Genomic DNA, 22,431 nt, shown 5'->3' on the forward strand with positions numbered 1-22,431 from the left:
GAATCACAGCCTGCCCTGCCATGAGATCCGACATGCTTCCTGTTCATGCATATCTAATGAGCTGAAAAGCAGACAATCTGGCGTGAAAACCCGCCATTGCAGCCGGTGGGAAATGGGCCGCTTTGCCTGCCTGCCACCACACTTAGTCAGAGTGGAAATTCCCACCCTTAGTGTCTGCAAATTGAATTACACAGAGATGGGTGTGAAGGAAACCACTTTATCACAAGAAGTTACAAATGGCCAACATTCATCCCCATTGCGTGACAATTGCTCAATCCATCAAACTATTTTTGTGAACATCGATACTGTGGTCACACAACAGAAACTGGCTCATGATAGGAAATACCTTATTAATTCACAAGGATAGCTCAGAGCAAGCAATCTAGGAGAAGGACCACAGAGAGAAGCCATCTCACCCAACAAAAGTAAGAACAACTAGAAACTCACCCATGGGGTAATTCACTTTAGTGGGACTAATTCGCTTTACCTATGGAATTAATCTCCACTACGGGGGCTCAACCACAACTTTGAATGGAAAAGCCAGAAATCGGCTTTTAAACCTGCTTGGACTGAGCCACAGTAAGCTCATTGCCAGAAGCTTCCAACCTTCATTGTCTTCAGGGACAAAACAAACGTCAGACCTGCAATATTTCCAGGACATAGGGCCTGATGTGTACCAGGATTTGCAATCCATCGCTATATGCAGAAATGGGATCCATCAGTGGCTAAGCGAGAGGGGGACGGGGCACCTCAACCTCACTCCAGATGCACCTTCTCCTCAAGGAGTCAGCCAGGGGCTCTCAGGCAACCATAGGGGTGAGGGCCAGTAGCTCAACACCCCTGGGACATCCACCCAGGTGACTCAGAGTGTCCAGCTGATCCCAATCCCCTCTGCCTGTGACCCCGTCAGCTACAGCTCCACCTGCCCCACAACAGGAGACCCAAAGCAAGCCGGGGCCCTCCAGTCTCGGTCTTATCAGAGGATGCCCGCCAAGGTCATCACAGACAACAGGGCAGAGCAGTCAGCAAGCTGCCTCCACTTCAGCTGTGAATGTCGGGGATGCACCAAGACATAGTGGTAGGATTAGAAAAATTAATACTCGGAGTACAAAGGTTGCATGTGTGTTCATAACCTGCATGGTGTTTGCACAAATGTAAATAGATTTCCACTCGTTCCACTTCTCACGTTGTGTATGCCTCTTCTATCTGTTGATATTCCTCATGGTCATTCAAGTGTCACAGATTCCTTTCCCCTCACCCTTGCAGATGTCCCATCATGTGCATCAGCTCTATGGTGTGTAGAACCATCTCATAACAGTCTCTGTCCATTCTGTGATCAGTATCAACATGAGGGAAGCGTCAGCCTCAAGGAACTTTGTGGTTGGCCAAGGCATCTCTGAGACCTGCACCAGAGGTTCATCTGATGTTGAGTCATGAGTGTGGAACCTGGAGGCTGCTTTAGTCCCCCGATGCTTTTGCACTGTAGAGTGCTCAATGTGGATCCTAGATGATAAAATGTGGATGCGCACATTTCATTGTCCTGCATGTACTTTCCATCAGTCTTAAGTGTGCTTTACCTCCAATCTCAATCTCTGAGCTCTTATGCGCTCCTGTCTGCCTACAGTGTTATCTCATGCCCATGCGTACATCTGTACATCACCCCCAAGATTAGTGCCCACCTTCCCACCTCCATGTTTTTTATGCTTTCGAACTCGCTGACACATGTTGGTCCTTGCGTTTCCTGCTGGGTGGTTAAAAGTGTGCGACCAAGGAGTTGTGTGCAGAGGCCCCCTATGGCTGACGTGAACATGGGAGGATGCAATGCTGGGTCATAAGGTCTGGCTAGCGTCTCCTGCCATTAACCCTCTGCCAGCTCTCAGATGGCCAATCGAAATGCTTATTTGCAATTAACAATGACATCGGTGTGCCCAGTTTCTGTGCGCATATATCAGACTGTTGGGATGAAAATGTATACCCCTGAAATGCGGTCAGAGCGAGGCTGCAATTCACCTGATGTTTGCTCTTTATTATTAACGATCTGGGTCCGTAAGGGCTAGATGGACTGTCAGCATTTTTGGGAGCACAAATGCCAAGGCTAGGCATCAGGAGAAACTGGGAGACTCCAAACGGAGGCATATTCGTGAGATTTCAGATTTCAGATTAAGGTACTCATGAAGTTTGAGGTCCATTGAAAGATGAGTTGAACAGCAGCCTTGCATCCTTCAGTGAGAGTTACAGATGCCTGTGCCATGAGGATGTATGTGACACTGAGGACTGAGTATGATGAAGAGGCATCAACACTTGTCTTGCATGAACGACTGGCTGTGTGGAAAAACTGCAGCGCGGAATCAGAATTGACCTCCCACATGAAGGCAATACCCACTGTGAAGATTGACCTCCGTCAGACACCTTGTCACAATCCAGGCATACTGCCACGAGTGCACTGAGGATTGCAGTGTTGCTCCAGCCTCTTGTAGGCTGCCATAGGCAGTGGAATGTTGGCACGATGCTTGAAGTGGCTGCACCATCTCAACTGTGCTCATGAAACACCCTGTTGCCATTATTATCGCATTACAGAAAGGCCACATTATACAAAGACACCATACATCAATAAAATACACGTTTGCTTATCTGATTCAAAATTCTATGAAACTCTATTTAGCAATCCAAATGGAACACTCATAAGGGAAGACAGTGGTGTCGTGGCAATGTCATTGGACTAGTATTCCAGAGGATCAGGCTAATGCTCTGGGGTGCAAGGGTTCAAATCCCACCATGGCAGCAGGTGGAATTTACATTTAATTAATAAATGAATATAAAGCTGGTCTCAGTGGCAACCACAATGCTGCCATGGATTTTGTAAAAACCCATCTGGTTCACTAATGTCCTTTACAGAAGGAAATCTGCCACCCTTACCTGGGCTCTGGCCGATGTGTGGCTCCAGACCCACAGCTATGTGGTTGACCCTTAGCTGACCCCTGAAATGGCCGAGCAGGCCATTCAATCCAAGGGCAATTAGAGATGGGCAACAAACGCTCGCATGAAAGAAAAAGAATTTCGCAGATCAGCAGCAGTCAGAGCAGACCCATGCAGAGAAGGAGTTCACATAGGAATGCATCTCCACACTTTCTCTTGCAGAAAGAAATGATTGCATTTACATAACGCCTTTCATGACCCAGGACGTCACAAAGCACTTTACAGCCAATGAAATACTTTTATGATGTGTCACTGTTGTAACTTAGAAAGCAAGGCAGCCAATTTGTACACAGCAAGATCCCAAATATAGCAATGTGATAATAACCAGATACTATGAATTTTCTGTGTTGTTGATTAAGGGATAAATATTGGTTAGGACACTGAGGATAACTCCCCTGCCTTTCTTTGAAATAGTGCCATGGGAACTTTTGTGTCCACCTGAGAGGGCTGACGGGACCCCAGGTTAATGTCTCATCTGAAAGATGGCATGTCCAACAGTGCAGCGTACTCTTAGTACTACAATGGGAGTGTCAGCCTAAATTTTTGTGATCAAGTCTTAGGCTGGGGCCCTTATCTCTAGGAAAGAGAAGACTGAGGAATTAACTTGATCGATGAAGAGGTTATGATATGGGAGGCTTGAAAAAAACTGTTTCCACTTCTGTTAGAGTCCAAAACTAGGGGCCAATTATTAGTCAGGCACTAATAAATCCAATAAGCAACTCAGGAAAAGCTTCTTTACTTATAGTGGTTCAAATGTGAACTTGCTACCACACAGAATGGCTAAGGCTAAAAATAATTAAAGAGTAGCTAGATAAACTGGATGACAGTGTGAGATGTAGCAGGTGAGTGGAGGCTCATATCGAGCATAAATGCCTGTTTCCTTGCTGTAAATCCTATGTAAAACTTATTTTGTTAAAAACTTAATTTGTCCCAAGTGGATGTTTTCCTGTATCCACATGAAACACTTACAACAAAGCCCATTGATAAACAATTGTTCTTTTATTGATTACCTGCCATGGAGGCGATATTAACAATCACTCCTCCTGCACCTCCAGTCTCTTTACTCATGTGCTCTATGCCCAGGTGGGTTCCTTTGATCACACTGACCTGCAATACAAGCAGTTAAGTACAGGAATCACCAAAGAACAGGCAAATTCAGATAACAGAACAAAAATGCACAGGTTGAGGTAAAGTACAATGTTATGATGTGGTAGATGATGATGTGCCAGCTGGACCAAATCCACAAGGGAAACTTGGCCATACTATCACAATGGTTTTGCAATTTGTATTTATTGTGAGAAGATTTGTGCACTGAATTCAGAAGTAATGAGTCCACTAACACCTTTAGAGATTTTAAAAATTAAATTAAAACACTTATTAACAAAAGAATTCAAATACAGACATGAGATTACAGTTACTTGATATTATAGCAAATTCCAAAATTCCTAATTAACCTGACTCCCACCTCCATAGCCACTTTAAGGCAACAGTCCAAAATAGATTTTAAATTTAAATAGGTAATCCAGCAAGGTTACCACACGCACCCACTCGACAGTGGAATTCCAAAGGCTTTTTAACACAACTTTAGTCACTGGACCCAGCAGACTTCTGCAAAAGTGGCTAGAGGTTTTTCCCCAAGGCTGCTTTACATGGTGTACCTTTCAAGATGTAACATGGTCACACCCACAGAACCTTCCATCCTTCTTTATATATGTTTCTCTCTCTTTAAGGTATAAATTCCCATTGTTCTACATGTCTTTGGAAATTTACTTTTCCCATAATATAAAAATCTTCCATGTTGTCAATCTGGCCCTTTTCTCCTTTTGGGAAAAATAAACATAATAACCTTGCCCTCATTACCTTGTTAGTTATCCACTTAGCTACTGTCCCTTATACTCTAGTTTATCAATCTCCATTTCAAAAGTCTGCTTTATACCTAACTCTTTTGATATTTCCAATCTTGTAGTCTAAGCATCTCTATTCTAATTAAATCAGTCACACAGCAAGAACCATCCACACCCATAAGCTTACAACATTATGAAAAAATGATAGTTTTGTAACAACAGAGATATACATGTAACTACATGCAAGTTCTACCAGCAAGTGTACATTCAAGCAGTAGCAGAGCAGAGATATATTCAGGCAATAGCAGAGGTATAAACTGTAAAATGCTGTGGGAGGGTGCAGCTAGATTAGTGAAATGTGCATTCTGATAAATGGGATGGACAAACTGGTTACTCGGGTGGGCAGGCTTGTCAGTGGAATGAACAGACTGTTCAGGGGAATGGACAAACTGATTAGTATGATGGGCAGACTGGCTAGTGGTTGGATTAACAGGTCAATAGAATGGGACAGACTGTTGAGTTTGATGGACAGATTGGTTAATGGGATGGACAGACTGGTTAGTTGGATAGATCCGCAGGTTAGTAGAATCAGACGGAATGGTTAGTGGGATGGACTTACTGGTGCAGACCTAAGTTAATGTGTTGAGGTTTGGAGTAATACATTTAGGAGGAAATTGGAAGAATGGGAGTTTACCCTCAATGGAAAGATGCTGAAGAGGGTGATGGACAGACAGACCCCTGGATTGACATAATTTCCTGATAATGTGCAGGCAAATAAAAAGTTAACAAAGGTCAACAACATTTAAAAATAGGAACCTAAAGGAAAATGGCAAAATGCTGATGATAAGTAGGTATAAGGCAATAGTTGTCTGGAATCAATCTGGAATTGGTGGTAGCTCATTGACATGCACAGGCGATTGATTAGGAGGCAGGAGACAGACAGTAGGAATAAATTATTGGCAGGATGTGACCAGTGGTGTTTCCAAGAGATTTGTTCGGGGGCCCCAATTTTCACCATATTTATCAATGACGGATTTTTAAAAATTCGTCCTTGGAAAGTGGACATCATTGGCAAGGCCAGCATTTATTGCTCATCCCTCATTGCCTTTGAGTAGGTGGTGATGAGCTGCCTTCTTGAACCATTGCAATCTATTTGGTGAAAGTACTGTTAGGTACAGAGTTCCAGACTTTTGACCAAACGAACTATGAAGGAGCCTCAAAAGTCAAGATGGTATGTGACTTGGAGGGGAACTTTCAGATTGCGGTGTTCCCATGTGCCTGCTATCTTTTGTTCTTGTAGGTGGTAGAGGTCACAGGTTTGGAAGGTGCTCTCGAAGGAGGCTTGGCAAGTTTTCGTTCTTTCATGCAATGTGACCATCGCTGGCTAGGTCAACATTCATTACCCATCTCTAATCGCCCTTGACAAGGTGGTGGTGAGCCACCTTCTTGAACTGCTGCAGTCCAAGTGCTGTAGGTACTGTTAGGAATGGAGTTCCAGGATTTTGACCCACTGACAGTGAAGGAATGGTGATATAGATCCACATCAGGATGATGTGTGACTTGGAGGGAAACTTCCAGGTGGTGGTGTTCCCATGCATCTGCTGCCCTTGTCCTTCTTGGTGGTAGAAGTTGCGGGTTTGGAAGGTGCTGTCGAAGGAGCCTTGGTGAGTTGCTGCAGTGCATCTTGTACATAGTACACACTGCTGCCACTGCGCATCAGTGGTGGAGGAAGTGAATGTAGAAGGTGGTGGATGGGATGCCAATCAAGCGGGCTGCTTTGCCTTGCATAGTGTCGAGCTTTGAGTGTTATGGGAGCTGCACTCATCCAGGCAAGTGGAGAGTATTCCATCACACTCGTGACTTGTGCCTTGTAGTTGGTGGACAGGCTTTGGGAGTCAGGAAGTGAGTTACTCCCTGCAGAATTCCCAACCTCTAATCTGCTCTTGTAGCCACAGCATCTATATGGCTGGTCCAGTTCAGTTTCTGGTCAATGGTAACCACCCCCAGGATATTGACAAAAGGGACTTCAGTGAAAGTAATGCCATCAAGGGGCGATGGTTAGATTCTCTCTTGTTGGAGATGGCCATTGCCTAGCACTTGCGTGGTGCAAATTTTTATTTGCCACTTATCAGCCCAAGTGATTGTTGTCCAAGTCTTGTTGCATGCGGGTATAAACTGTTTCAGTATCTGAGGAGCTACAAATGATACACAATACTGTGCAATCAGTGAACATTCCCACCTTGACCTTATGATAAAGGAGAGGTCCCTTACAAAGCAGCTGAAGATTGTTGGGCTCAAGACCCTAACCTGAGGAACTCCTGCAGCAATATTCTGGGGGTGAGAGGATTGGCCTCCAACAACCACAAGAATCGTCCTTTGTGTTAGGTTTGACTCCAGCTAATGGAAAGTTTTCCCTCCAATTCCCATTTACTTCAAATTTGCTAGGGCCCTTGACGCCACACTGCTGCCATGATCTCATGACAGTCGCTCTCACCTGACCTCTGGAGTTCAGCTCTTTTGTCCATGTTTAGACCAAGGCTGTAATGAGGTTTGGAGCCAAGTGGCCCTGGCAGAACCCAAGCTGAATATCGGTGAGCAGGTTATTCTGAGTAAGTGTCACTTGATAGCACTGTTGATTACACCTTCCATCACTTTGCTGATGATTGAAAGTAGACGAATGGGCTGATTGGCCAGATTGGATTTGTCCTGCTTTTTGTGGAGTGAACATATCTGGGTAATTTTCCACATTGTTACATTGATGCCAATGTTGTAGTTCTACTGGAACAGCTTTTCTCAGGGCTCAGCTATTGCTGAAGCACAAATCTCCAATGCTCCCTGTTGGGATGCTATGAGGGCCCATAGCCTTTGTCTTATCCAGTACACTCTGCAAAGGACAGAGCCCTGCAAATGAACATATGTAGCTTCTTGCAAGCGTAAGTGAGCTGTATTGTGAGCCGCGATTGGACAACACTTGCTGAACAATCCAGAGTATGCTAAGTGTCTGTTTCTTGCAATCACGTGGAGAGGATTAAATTTGCTAAAGACTGACATCTCTGACGCTGGTGACCTCAGGAGGAGGTTGAGATTGATCATCTACTCCATACTCCTGGCTGAAGATGGCTGCAAATACTTCAGCCTTGCCTTTTGCAGTGATGAGCTGGGCACCCCCAATCATTGGGAATGAGGATGTTTGCGGAGCCTTCTCCACTTTAGATGTATAATTGTCTATCACCATTCATGACTGGATGTGGCAGAACTGCAGAGCCTTGGTCTGATCCATTGCTTGTTGGTCTATAACATGCTGCTTCCATTGTTTAGTATGCATGTAGTCCTCTGATTTTGCTTCACCAAGTTGGTATGCCTGGTGCTGCACCTGGCATGCTCTCCTCATTGAAGCAGAGTTGGTCTCCAGCTGTGGCGAATATCTGATTTCATAGTTTATATGTTTTACAAAATAAATTTTAGTTTAGGAATTGAATTGTAAACGGCAGATAAATGGAGACACTTGGTTGTGAAACTGGTATAAAGACCTGGGGTAACTACAGTTCAAAGGGTAACCTGTGTTTATTTAATAAGGTCAGGCTTAATGTAAGAAAACTTAAACAGGCTCTTTCTGCTTGCAAAGGACAGAGCCCTGTGTATAAATATATGTAGTTTCTAGCTAACATAAGTGAGCTATATTGTCAGTCCAACGGATAATCTTAAATTGGTTGTTAGTGTAATTCTTAGCATACTCTGGATTGTTCAGCAAGTGTTGTCCAATCGCGGCTCACAATGCAGCTCACTTACGCTTGCAAGAAGCTACATATGTTCATTTGCAGGGCTCTGTCCTTTGCAAACAGAAAACAGTTGTGAGGTTTTGAAGGAAAGTTGGAAGGTCACTGAGTCAAAAGCTAATAGAAGGATCCTCATGAAATCTCATACCTCAGAATATAAATGAAATACTGAGCAGAAATTGGGAGAGCTGTGGTAAACTTGTTTTGGTTCCAAAAGGAGAAGTAAATGAACCCTCAAGACCTTGTAATGTATAAGGGAACTCTTGGGTGGAATTCAGAAGTAAAAGGGGAACTGGGTTTATACTCTGAGTCTTGACAAACTATAATATTAAGTTAGTGGTGCTTGATTTGTTTAATTTTTTTATATAAAGATTGTTTTACAAATAGTCACTTAGTAGTACTGCAGAAAAAGGAGACGTGCTGCTTGAGCTTTTCGTCTTACGCTTATCAGGACAGACACAAGAATGCCAAATTTCAAAGGGAGCAACAATTTATACTGCATGAGAAAAGGGGGTAGGCTGTAATTGGTCCATGTGTTGCCATGGAGAATGCACCAGGGTACTATTGGATAGGAAGTTAAACCTATTATAGGAACACAGGACTTTGGGGGAGTAAGCCATTCAGCCTTTCAAGACTGCTCCTCCACTCAATAAGATCATAGCTGAACTGGGTGTGTCTCCGCTCCACTTTCCTGTCTGTTCTCACAACCCTCGACTCCCCTGTCTATCAAAAATCTGTCTAACTCTGCCTTGAATAAGTTCAATGACCCAGCCTCCACTGCTTTCTGGAAGTGAATTCCAAATACTAACGACCCTTTGAGAGGAAAAAAATTCTCCTCATCTCTGTCTTAACTGGTAGACGTCTGATTCTTAAACTGTGTTCCATGGTTCTAGTCTCTCCCACAAGTTGAAACATCCTTCTGGCATCTACCCTATCAAATCCTCTCAGGATCTTAGATGTTTCAATAAGATCACCTCTCATTCTTCTAAACTACAATGGGTATAGGTCCAACATGTTCAACCTTTATTCATAAGTCCCTCATCCCAGGAATGAATTGAGTAAACCTTCTCTGAACTGCTTCTACCACAACTATATCCTTACTCAAATAAGGAGACCAAAACTGTACACAGTATTCCAGATGTGGTCTCAGCAAGGCCCTGTACAGCTGCATTAAAACTTCCTTACTTTTATATTCCATTCCCCTTGCAATAAATGCCAACATTCCATTTGCCTTCTTAATCTTGCCTTACCTGCATAATGATAACTTTTATGATTCATGCACCAGGACACCCAGATCCCTCTGTCCCTTAGAGTTCTGAAATCTCTCTCCATTTAAATAGTGTGCTGCTTTTCTATTCCTCCTGTCAAAGTGGACAAGTTCACATTTTCCTACATTATACACCATCTGACAAATTTTTGCTCATTCTCTTGACCTGTTTCTGTCCCTTTGCAGACTCTCTACCTCCTTTTAACAATTTACTTTCCTACCTATCTCGGCTTCATTGGCAAATTTAGTTACCATACATTCGGTCCCTTCATCCAAGTCATTGATGTAGATGGTAAATAGTTGAGGTCCCAGCACTGAACCCTGTGGCACTCCACTTGTTACAGCTTACCAACCTGAAAAAGGCTCACTTATCCCTACTCTCTGCTCCCTGTTAGCTAACCAATCCTTTGTCCATGGTAATATGTTACCTCCTACACCATGAGCTCTTATTTTGTGTAGTAACCTATGTTCTGGCACCTTATCAAATGCCTTCTGGAAATCCAAGAACAGCACATTCATAGGTTCCCCTTTATCCATCTTGCTTGTTGCTTCCTCAAAAAGCTCTAATAAATTAGTTAAACATGATTTCCATTTCACAAACCCATGTTGACTCTGCCTGATCAAATTATGATTTTCTAATTATTCTGCAATAACCTCCTCAATAATAATAGCAATTTCCCTATGGAAGATGTTAAGCTAACTGGCCTGTAGTTTCCTGCCTTCAGTCTCCCTCCTTTCTTGATTAAAGGTGTTACATTAGCTATTTTCCAATCCACTTGGACCCTTCCAGAATCTAAGGAATTTTGGAAGATTATAACCAATACATCTATTATCTCTGCAGCCCACTTGTTTAAGAGCCTAGGACCTATTAAGATTCCTATCAAGGTTAAATTGACCAGGAGGGTGCCGGGGGATTTATAATAACTGAATCGTAACTATAAGTCAACATGCCAGAATGCCCCATCACCATTCATGGGCATTTCCTGTCCCACTGGCAGAACAGATCTCTACACATGGTAAGTGAGCATCAGACTAGGCCTCAACATTCATTGCATGTTGCATGAAGCGTCATAAGAACATAAGAAATAGCAGGAGTAAGCCATGGGCTCATCAAGCCTATTCTGCCACTCAATAAGATCGCAGTTAATCTTCTACACCAGTGTCACACTGTCAGATCAACGAGATCAGGGGAAATTCTTGCAGGTCACTCCATAGATCTTCCATCCCTCCATTTTCCACAAGCATCCTCCGCAACCTCAGATCAGAATATCTCCATGTTGAAGATCACTTGGTCTGAGGAAAGCTAGAGCACAGAACATACTCTGTGTGAGGATCTCAATGTCCATCAGCAGTGGTTAGGCCCATGAGTTGTGGTACGGGACTGCTCAGCATCACCATCACGGCTGAGCTGACTGAGTCCTGAAGGACATAGCTGTCAGATCAAGGTACATCAGGTGGTGAGGGAATAAGTAAATAGCCTACTTCCCCTGAACCTCAGCAACCTACACAGGAATATATACTTTTCTAATCCAGAGAACCAGTAGGTCAAGGATATTACTGGAGCCAATCTTTACTTGGTCCGACATTTATTTACAGAGTGAAACATTACAAATCACTCACCTCCAAACTCAACCACACCACAGTCTCAATAAAAGTCTCTTTATATGTGCTCAAGTGAAATGCCAATTAATGCCTATTACCTACATATAATTAAGCTTAATTGATATACAATTCACACGTACCAGATTTATACTGAGGCATTTCTCCCAATTTCCCTCATCAACGATCCCTGCATTGTTACAAACCACATCCAATCTCTGAAATTTTTCAAGAGTCTTGCTGAAAGAACCTGGAAAAGATAGTGAATGGAGCTTATTTGCAAATTCTGTGTCCCAACACCAACCACTTTACTCAGAGGAACTCACAATGTCAGTAACGTCAATCTCAAGGCCGCTCTATACATGTGAATAATTGAGTGAATTCCCCTGATCATTTCCCTAAAAAATGTGGTTGCCCAGGACCCATGTGGAACCATGCCAACAAATCCCCTTGTTCGCTGACCCCGAATTTTGGAGTTTCCTCACAGGTGACACTTGGAAACAGGAACAGCATCCTCCCCTCCCTCACAGGTAAACCTGGGTGGTCAGAGGGAATTCAACACCAAGCCATTAAGGAAACCCAAGTCATTGCCCTGTTCTTCTGCCCTAGGAAAGAGGCCTGAGACTTACGCCAAAAAATGAAGAGACTCTGAGACCCTCAACCAGGAGTGCCGACACCCCGAGACCCTCAACCAGGAGCGCCGACACCCCGAGACCCTAAACCAGGAGCGCCGACACCCCGAGACCCTCAACCAGGAGCGCCGACACCCCGAGACCCTCAACCAGGAGCGCCGACACCCCGAGACCCTCAACCAGGAGCGCCGACACCCCGAGACCCTCAACCAGGAGCGCCGACACCATGAGACCCTCAACCAGGAGCGCCGACACCCCGAGACCCTCAACCAGGAGCGCCGACACCCCGAGACCCTCAACCAGGAGCGCCGACACCCCGAGACCCTCAACCAGGAGCGCCGACACCCCGAGACCCTCAACCAGGAGCGCCGACACCCCGAGACCCTCAACCAGAAGCGCCGACACCCCGAGACCCTCAACCAGGAGCGCCGACACCCCGAGACCCTAAACCAGGAGCGCCGACACCCCGAGACCCTCAACCAGGAGTGCCGACACCCCGAGACCCTCAACCAGGAGCGCCGACACCCCGAGACCCTCAACCAGGAGCGCCGACACCCCGAGACCCTCAACCAGGAGCGCCGACACCATGAGACCCTCAACCAGGAGCGCCGACACCCCGAGACCCTTAACCAGGAGCGCCGACACCCCGAGACTCTCAACCAGGAGCGCCGACACCCCGAGACCCTCAACCAGGAGCGCCGACACCCCGAGACCCTCAACCAGGAGCGCCGACACCCCAAGACCCTCAACCAGGAGCGCCGACACCCCGAGACCCTCAACCAGGAGCGCCAACACCCCGAGACCCTCAACCAGATGCGCCGACACCCCGAGACCCTCAACCAGGAGCGCCGACACCCCAAGACCCTCAACCAGGAGCGCCGACACCCCGAGACCCTCAACCACGAGTGCTGACACCCCGAGACCTTAGGTCAGGAGCAACAACACCCTGGGACCTTAAACCAGCGACACCAACCTCCCGATACCCTAAACCAGGAGCAATGGCACCCTTAGACCCTAACCAGGAGCGCCAGCACCCTGAGACCCCGAGACCCTAACCCTGGAGGACCGAGACCCCAAACAAGGAAGACCGGGACCCTGAGACCCTAAACCAGGAGCGCCAACATCCTGAGACCCTAAGACCTTAAACCAGGAGCACTGAGACCCTAAACCAGGAAGAGCAAGACTCAAAGACCCTGAAGCAGAAGGACCGAGAAAAGCTTCTGCAGCATCAACTGGTGCCTGATCACAGACTGGGGGTGGAATGCTGAAATCTCACTCCCAATTAATTGATCCACACCAGGTTGTACATTCACTCCTGCTCTCACTGACTGGTTACAAAACACAATTTCTTCCTTATTCTCCCATCTGACTAATAAGCCAGTGGCGGCGTGATAATATGCTCTTTGTTGATAATATTTAAGGATATTCTATATAGGACTGTATTTCCCAATGCCAACTGCTCACCAATACCAGGTGATTGTAACACCCTTGATAAACAAGAGTGTGTGTTTAGAAACCAGTCAGGTTCAACGATTCCGGGTAATATTGTTAAAATAAAAGTTTGGATCTGTACCTTTCAATTGACTTTCAGTCATCACATCACACGGAAGAAACAAAATGTTCTCAGCTCCATAGGTCTGTTCAAAGGCAGCTTTAGTTGCTTCACCAACTTGTACGTTGATATCTAACAGACTTACCTAAAGGAGGTCAAAACAAGGTTTCAATCCAAAGGACTCAAAAACAAAATCTGGATTTGCTGGAAATCTGAAACGAGTGAAGAGGAAAATCTCAGTTCAACTGTGGCCGGGGGCAGCTCGGGCCGGCCGACCGTGGCCAGGGGGGCAGCTCGGGCCGGCCGACCGTGGCCAGGGGGGCAGCTCGGGCCGGACGACCGTGGCTGGGGGACCGCTTGGGCCGGCCGACTGTGGCCGGTGGGGGGCAGCTCGGGCCGGACGACCGTGGCCGGGGGGCCACTCGGGCCGGCCGACTGTGGCCGGGGGGGCAGCTCGGGCCAGTCAATATGCTAGGACTGAGTGCGTGTAGTTGTTCGGTAAGAAAGTCTAAATTTTGATTTCGTACAAACCTAATTTGGTTTGTAGTTGGCATTAAACTGAAATCTACAGTTTAAATTCTATAGTTGCCAGCCTTAAGCAGGGTTTTCTCAAGGGTTCCAATGAAAGAGCAGCTTAATTACAAACATAGCCAAAACACGAGCCTCATTAAGTGATTCAACTAGACCTTTTGTGTTAAGAGCATATATAAGTTGCCAACTCAGTGCGGCTTAGCACTTGAGTGCAACTTATAATAGAATGCTGGAGTTGCACGCTGAGTGGACTGGGGAAGGAGTTTAGCAGAAAAGACAGCTGATGAACAATGGCAGATATTTAAGAAAATAGTTCATGACTCACGACAAAGATATATCCCAGTGAAGAAGAAGGATTCTATAAAGGGGATAAACCAACCATGGTTAACCAAGGAAGTTAAGGATATTATCAAATTGAAAGAAAAAACATACAATGTGGCAAAGATTAGTGGTGAGCCAGAGGATTGGGAAGGTTTTAAAGACCAACAAAAGATGACCAAAAAAAATAAAGAGGGAGAAAGTAAACTTTGAGGATGAACTGGCAAGTAATATAAAAATAGTCAGTAAGAGCTTCTTTAAATATATGAAAAGGAAGAGAAAGGCCAAAGTGAACATAGGCCCCTTAGAGAATGAGGCTGGGGAAATAATAATGGGGAACCAAGAAATGGCAGAGGAGGTCAATAGATACTTTGCATCAGTCTTCACAGTAGAAGACACTAATAGCATTCCAAAATACCAAATAATCAAGGGGCAAAAGGGGGTGGGGTGGGGGGGGTTTGCGGGAGTTGGAAATAAATACAAGTAACTATCACTAGGGAAAAAGTACTAGGGAAACTAATGGGGCTAAAGGCCGAAAAGTCCCTGGACCTGATAGGTTGCATCCTAGGACATTAAAAGGAGTAGTTACAGAGATAATGGATACACTGGTAGCTATCTTCTAAGAATCCTTAAATTCTGAAAAAGTCCCAGAGGACTGGAAAACTGCCAAAGTAACACCCTTATTCAAAAAGAGAGGGAGACAAAAGAAAACAGATAACTATAGGCCAGTTAGCTTAAAATCTGTCATTGAGAAAATGTTAGTCTATTATAAAGGACGTAATAGCAGAGCATTTAGAAATGCATAATATAATCAAGCAAAGTCAGCATAGCTTCATGAAGGGGAAATCATGCCTGACCAAATTTATTAGAATTCTTTGAGGAGTTAACAAGCAGGATAGATAAAGGGGAATGAGTAGATGTAATAAATTTAGATTTCCAAAAGGTGTTCAAAAAGCTACCGCACACAAGGCCACTGAATAAGAGGATTGGCTAACTAATAGAAGACAGAGAGTTGGGATAAGGGGAGCACTTTCAGGATGGCAACCTGTAAATACTGAAGTGCCACAGAGATCAGTGCTAGGGCCACAATTATTTACAATATATATTTATGACTTGGATGAGGGAAGTGAATGCACTATCGTCAAGTGTTGACACAAAAATAGGTGGGGAGGCAAGTGGTGAGGATGACGCAAAAAGTCTACAGGAGGATATAGATAGGTTAAGTGAGTGGGCAAAAACGTGGCAGATGGAATATAATGTGGGAAAATGTGAGGTTATGCACTTTGGCAGGAATAGAGGAGCTGAATATTATTTAAATGGAGAAAGACTGCAGAAAGCTGCACACAGAGGGGTTTGGGGGGTCCTCGTGCATAAATCACAAAAAGCTAGCATACAAGTTCAACAGGTAATAGGGAAGGCAAATGAAATGTTGGCCTTTATTTCAAAGGGAATGGAGTATAAAAATAGGGAAATCTTGCTAAAACCATAAAAGGCACTAGTTAGACCACACCTAGAATACTGTGAACAATTTTGGTCCCTTTATCTAAGGAAAGATCTACTGGTATTGGAGACAGTCCAGAGAAGGTTCACTTGGGTGATCCCAGGTATGGAGGGATTTTCTTATGAGGAGAGGTTGAGTAGGTTGGGGCTGTACTCATTGGGGTTTAGAAGAATGAGAGGTGACATTATTGAAACATATAGGATTCTTAGGGAGCTTGACAGGGTAAGTGCTGAGAGGTTGTTTCCCCTTGCAGGAGAGTCTAGGACCAGAGGGCATAATCTTAGACTAAGGGTTCGCCCATTTAAAACAGAGATGAGGAGGGATTTCTTCTCTCAGAGGATAGTCAATCTATGGAATTCTTTACCGCAGAGGGCTATAGAGGCTGGGTCGTTAAGTTTATGCAAAGCTGAGATAGACAGACTTTTAATCAGTAAGGGAATCAAGGGTTATGGGGAAAAGACAGGAAAGTGGAATTGATGATTATCAGATCAGCCATGATCTCATTGAATGGCAGAGTAGACATGATGGGCCAAATGGCCTACCTCTGCTCCCACGTCTAATGGTGGCCGACGGGAGCTCAGCTCAGTCAACCTGGCCGAGGGGAGCTCGGGTCAGTTCATGTGGCCGAAAGGAACTCAGGTCAGTCAGGAGGGGCGAGGCCATAGAGGGTTTCAAAAACAAGGATGAGGATTTTAAAATCAAAACCCGAAGTCAATGCAGGTCAATGAGCTCAGGGTTGATAGGGGAACAGAACTTGCTGCGAGTTAAGACACAGATAGCAGAGTTTTGGATGACCTCAAGTTTATGGAGGGTAGAACATGGGAGACCACAGGAGTGTGTTGGAATAGTCAAGTCTGGAGGTAACGAAGGCATGGATGAGGGCTTCAGCAGCAGAAAAGCTGAGGTGGGGGCAAAGTCAAATGATGTTGCAGACATGGTAATGGACGGTTTTAGAGATGGCACAAATATGAGACCTTCTCAGAAGCAAATGGGACAAAGTGGGCAAACTAGGGTCACCAACCCTCCTGGAATGGCCGGGGGTCCCCCAGACTGGCCTTAATCTCGCAGTCTCAGGTACCGCCTGGAACCTACCCATGGAAGGTGGGTATTACTATTACCTGTTATTATGAATATATCTCAGATTTTAGTTTACAGAAAAATTCAGAACCCTTTAGAGTTACTATCAATTGTTTTCAGTTTAAACTTTATCCCTTAGGTCGATTAAATGATTGAACACTGATTTAAATGTACAATAAATTATCAAACTGGTTTTAGTTTTTTTATTCTAATTAATTAATTTTGTCTTACTTTATAGTTAACTGATTAAAATTAAAAGTTTACCACTATAAGCCAGCCAGTGTCTAGTGGCATACCACAGGGATCTGTGCTGGGTCCCCTATTATTCGTCATTTATATGAACGACATAGGTGACTATTTGGGGGTAGGATTAGTAAGTTTGCGGATGACACAAAGATTGCCAGGTGGTTAGCAGTGAGGTTGAGTGTCTTGGACTACAGGAAGATATAGACGAGATGGTCAAATGGGCAGATAAGTGGCAGATGGAATTTAATCCTGAAAAGTGTGAGGTGATACACTTTGGAAGGAGTAATTTGACAAGGAAGTATTCAATGAACGGCATGACACTAGGAAGTTCTGAGGAACAATGGGGCCTTGGCATGTGTGTCCATAGATCTCTGAAGGCGGAGAGGCATGTTAGTGGGGTGGTGAAAAAGGCATATGGGACACTTGCCTTTATCAATCGAGGCATAGATTGCAAAAGGAGGGAGGTCATGTTGGAGTTGTATAGAACCTTGGTGAGGCCACAGCTGGAGTTCTGTGTGCAGTTCTGGTCACCACATTATAGGAAGGATGTGATTGCACTGGAGGGGGTGCAGAGGAGATTCACCAGGATATTGCCTGGGATGAAACATTTAAGTTTTGAAGAGAGGTTGGATAGACTTGGGTTGTTTTCATTGGCGCAGAGAAGACTGAGGGGGGCGACCTGATCGAGGTGTACAAGATTATGAGGGGCATGGACAGGGCGGATAGGGAGCAGCTGTTCCCCTTAGTTGAAGGGTCAGTCATGAGGGGACACATCAAGTTGAGGGGCAGGAGGTTTAGGGGGGATGTGAGGAAAAACGTTTTTACCCAGAGGGCGGTGACGGTCTGGAATACACTCCCTGGTTAAAAAGTAACTAGATGAGCACTTGGCGCGTCACAACATTCAAGGCTATGGGCCAAGTGCTGGTAAATGGGATTGGGTAGGTAGGTCAGGTGTCGATGCAGACTGGACGGGCCACTTCTGCATTCTCCGATTCTGTGATAGGAGCTCCACATGATTATAAAAACAAAAAGCTAAAAGCTACTGCGGATGCTGGAAATCCAAAACAAAAACAGAATTACCTGGAAAAACTCAGCAGGTCTGGCAGCATCGGTGGAGAAGAAATCAGTTAACGTTTCGAGCCTTCACGACCCTAAGGGTACACACTCGAAAGGTTCACTGTGTTCCTCTCCGCTGTTTTGGATTTCCAGCATCCGCAGTGTTTTTTTTGGGTTTTTTTTTTGCTTTTATCTTCGGAAAACTAAAGAGTTACCTTCGCCCCGTTCTTCAGCAATATTTCAGCGATCGCTTTCCCAATCCCTTGGGCAGCGCCAGTCACCAATGCAACTTTCCCTTTCAGGTCCATTCTGGAACAGGAGCAGCAATGGAATTTGTGACCAAGTGCAGCGTCTAGAAGAGTTCTAAGTAATGACTAATACCAGCCGGACGTGCTTATCTCAATCTCAAGAGAGAGATATATATATATATATATAAAGACCGCACCCCCTTGTTCTAATGAATCCGCGATTTGCAGCCTTCCAATCTTGTGCACCCGATCTCCAATTGCACTTATATTTCCTGTACGTTTCTTTGGTGGCGGGCAGAAACTGGGCCGAACCTGAAGTGCAATTTCTGCCTTCAAACATTAACAGATTGGTGAAGGGGTGTCCAATGTCATTGCTTGCACTGCTGGGTTCCTCCCCCAGGAGACGTGAGTGGCCAGCCCAGGGAGCTGAATATTGATTTCGATCAGCAGATGGGATTTAGATTCAGAGAACAAAAACCAAAATATCTGGAAAAACTCTTGGTCTTGTTTTAGCCCATTTCAATCCCTCTCCCCCACCCCCCCCACCCCCAACTAGGGCTATCTGCCACTTGCTTGTCCTGCTTTCTACCCTTAATGTCCCCATTAGCACATCCTTTAGATAATTTCACCACAGTCAACACCCTTTTGTCTATGACGTCTTTGGCAGTCTCTTCTTGGCCTCCACCTATCACTGGCCCCCTATCCAGCTCTACCTATCCCACCCACTTCCACCAGCTTATATTTCATCTCATTTCTATATGTCTTAGTTCTGATGGAGGGTCATACGGACTCGAAACGTCAACTGTATCCCTCTCCGCAGATGCTGTCAGGCCTGCTGAGTTTTTTCCAGGTGTTTTTGTTCTAGATTTCCAGCACCTGCAGTGTTTTGCTTTTATCTTAGATTTAGAGAGATTGGTAAAAAGATTAAAAGGGGAGATGAGGGGTAATTTTCTTCTCATCTTGAGGATGCTGGGGGTCTGGAACTCACTGAAAGGACGGTAGAGCCAGAAACCCTCATCCTGTTTAAACACTGGGATATGGATATGCTTGACTTGGATTAACACTTGACGTGTTGGAACCTAGGGGCCTACAGGCCAAGAGTTGGAAAGTGGGAGTACACGGTAGCTCTTGATTGCACAGTTTGGACTTCCTCGGAGTAGCGATCAGAGTCGGATTGCCGCTCCATCCCTACTTTCTTACCCGAAATTTTTTTCGATGCTGTCTCACCCAATCTTCCGACTCAGGCAGGGCAAGATCCAGGGAGCGCAGCATGTCCCCGAGTCCCAGCATCGAGGGCAACTGTTGAAGGGACAAAGACCAGGCCCTCTTTTTTGTGGAACTAGCTGCTGTGAGCCAGAAAAGTTACAATCCAGCCTGGGGAGAGGGGTGAGAGTCAGGCCTGTAAGTGGGGATGGAGATGAGAGTCAGGCCAGGTGGGGTGGTGGGGTGGGGGGGGGGTGGCGGGGGTGGGAGTCAGGCCTGGGGATGGTGGGAGTGAGAGTCAGGCCTGTGGGGGTTGGTGATGGTTAGAGTCAGGCCTGTGGGCGGGGGTGGTGGGGGTGAGAGTCCATATGTGGCGGGGGTTGGGACGGACTGGGGCGGTTGGGGTTGTTAGTTGAGCATTGTCATTTGGGGGGCTGTTGTGTTTTCGCCGGGGGATTTTGGGGGGGGTGGGGGGGCGGTCAGGTGGGGCCTGGGGATGGGGGAATCGGATCGGGCTTGGGTGGGGCGCTTGGTACGCGCCTTGGGGGAGGGAGAGGTTTTGGGTTGGGCCATGAAGGGGGTGGTTGAGGTCATTTGGGGGTGAGGGGGGTGTTGAGCTGGGCCTTGGGGCGGAGAGGGTCAGCTTGGGGTGGGGGTGAGAGTCAGGCCTGGAGGGGTGTGTAGGGGTGAGAGCTGGGCCTTTGGGCAGGGGTTGGGTCTGGTCAGGTTGGGCCTGTTGGGGAGTTGTTAGTTTTCATGCCACACCTGCTAGGAAAACCAGGGAACTGGTTGAACTAGGTTAAAACAAAGCAGCTCCCCAGCATGATTTTGCACACAGCTGCAGAAATAGCTTGTGTGGTTGTGCACCAGCTGCACATTTAATGAGTGGGAGACTTTGTAGTTGACAAATACTCCTGATTCATGGGGGGTGGGTGGTAGTGCCAGCATTGCTGTGTTTGTGCAGTCGAAGACACCCTGCACTTGTGGAAATCCAACGAAAGATACAAACCTGAGCAGCTACCCATTCTGACTGGTGTCATTGTAGGCGAAGTTTACATAATTGCCAACCCTGGCAAACAATTTGTTAATCACCAGTCTTATGGATTTGTGGGCCACTGACAGGGAGATCCTAGAATAAGTCTCCAACAGAGCCCTCAAAGGGTCTGGAGGCAAAAATGATGATGGCAGTGGTCGCCTTGACAGTCACTGGTAATGGCTCAGCACCAGGCCCAGGGAGGAGTCGGTCTTCTTCATAAGAGGCTGCAGTTGTCTGCCATCTCCTGATGTGCCAACCCTGAGTCTCCTGAGACATAATTGTTCCAACATGTCAAGGAAATTCAGTGTATCAACTGTAGTGCCGTGGTAGCATCCTGAGTTGGAGAGTTTGTGGATTCAAATCCCACTCCAGGATTTGAGCACAATAATCTAAGCTGCCACTCCAAGGGCAGTACTGAAGGAGCAGTGCAATGTTGGAGGTACTGTCTTTTGACTGAGGTGTTTAACCGAGGTGCTGTCTGCCCTCTCAGGTGGATGTAAAAGATTCCATGGCGCTATTTTGAAAAAGAGCAAGGGAGTTATCCCTGGTGTCCTAGCTAATATTTTCTTGCAATCAATGTTACAAAAAACAGGTCCGGCCATTATCACATTGCTGTTTGTGAGAGTTTGATGTGCACAAATTAGCAGCTGCTTTTATTACATTACCACAGTGACTACACGTCAAAAGTATTTAATTGACTGTAAAGCACTTTGGGTTGTCTGGTGGTTGTGAAAGGCGCTTTATAAATGCAGGTCTTTTAAGTTCAGCCTCTGCCTGTATACCATCATGGATAGTGTCCCCTGCGGGCTCCTTTGCTCTGATGCTACACTCTGCTGCTGCCCTCTCTACTCCTCTGCTCCCTGCACCTCCCCTCTCTGATGTGGTTGCATTTCCTGCCAATGCTGTGCATTGCTCCGAGCATATGCAGTTTGAGCATAAACAGGAAATGCTGGAAAAACTCAACAGGCCTAACAGCATCTGTGGAGGAAGAAACAGAGTTAACATTTCGAGTCCATATGACTTCTTCAGAGCTGTTTGAGCATGTTGCTCTGTGATGTCATTTGGAGCGTCCAAGTAAGCAGCTGCCAAGTGAATAAGTGAACGAGTTGTTTGGATTTCAAAGGGATGTTAGGATGTTTACAACTCGCCAGATAAGCAAGACCAAGCAGTGTGTTTATTTTTCCCAAAGGTTACTGACAATATTGGCAACATAGAAGTTTTTATATTATGGGAAAAGTACATTTCCAAAGACATATGGAACAATGGAATTTACAGATTAAATAGAGAGAAACATTTATAAAAGAGAATGAAAGGCTATGTTGGTGGTCATGTAAGATCTAACAGGAGTGTGTGAAACAGCCTTCGGGAAACCTCCAGCCATTTGTGCATTGTCTGCTTGTCCAGTAACTAAAGTTGGAGAAAAGCCTTTGGGAATTCCACTGTCAAGTGGGTACCATGGTAACTTGCTGGTTTGCTTTTAAAATTTAAACCTATTTTGGACTGTTGCCTTAAAGGGGGTTGTGTAATTGGGAGTCAGATTAATTAGGATTTTTAGGATTTGTTACAACA

The 22,431-nt window shown here is 45.6% G+C and overlaps 1 protein-coding gene across 1 annotated transcript in view; it reads right to left on the bottom strand.

Moving 5' to 3' along the window:
* LOC144686007 (15-hydroxyprostaglandin dehydrogenase [NAD(+)]-like) overlaps nt 1-22,431 on the bottom strand; it is a 121,827-nt gene that overhangs the window by 14,283 nt on the left and 85,113 nt on the right. The window contains exons 2-5 of the mRNA XM_078551124.1: nt 18,591-18,685; nt 13,668-13,791; nt 11,606-11,712; nt 3,987-4,083 (exon numbers count right to left, since the gene is read on the bottom strand). Of these exons, the coding sequence (XP_078407250.1) occupies nt 3,987-4,083; nt 11,606-11,712; nt 13,668-13,791; nt 18,591-18,683 (421 nt within the window). The 5' untranslated portion in view covers nt 18,684-18,685. The remainder of the gene's footprint in view (nt 1-3,986; nt 4,084-11,605; nt 11,713-13,667; nt 13,792-18,590; nt 18,686-22,431) is intronic.

Source organism: Cetorhinus maximus, chromosome 10 (genome assembly GCF_964194155.1).
Source record: "Cetorhinus maximus chromosome 10, sCetMax3.hap1.1, whole genome shotgun sequence".
In the NCBI taxonomy this organism is placed as follows: Eukaryota; Metazoa; Chordata; class Chondrichthyes; order Lamniformes; family Cetorhinidae; genus Cetorhinus; species Cetorhinus maximus.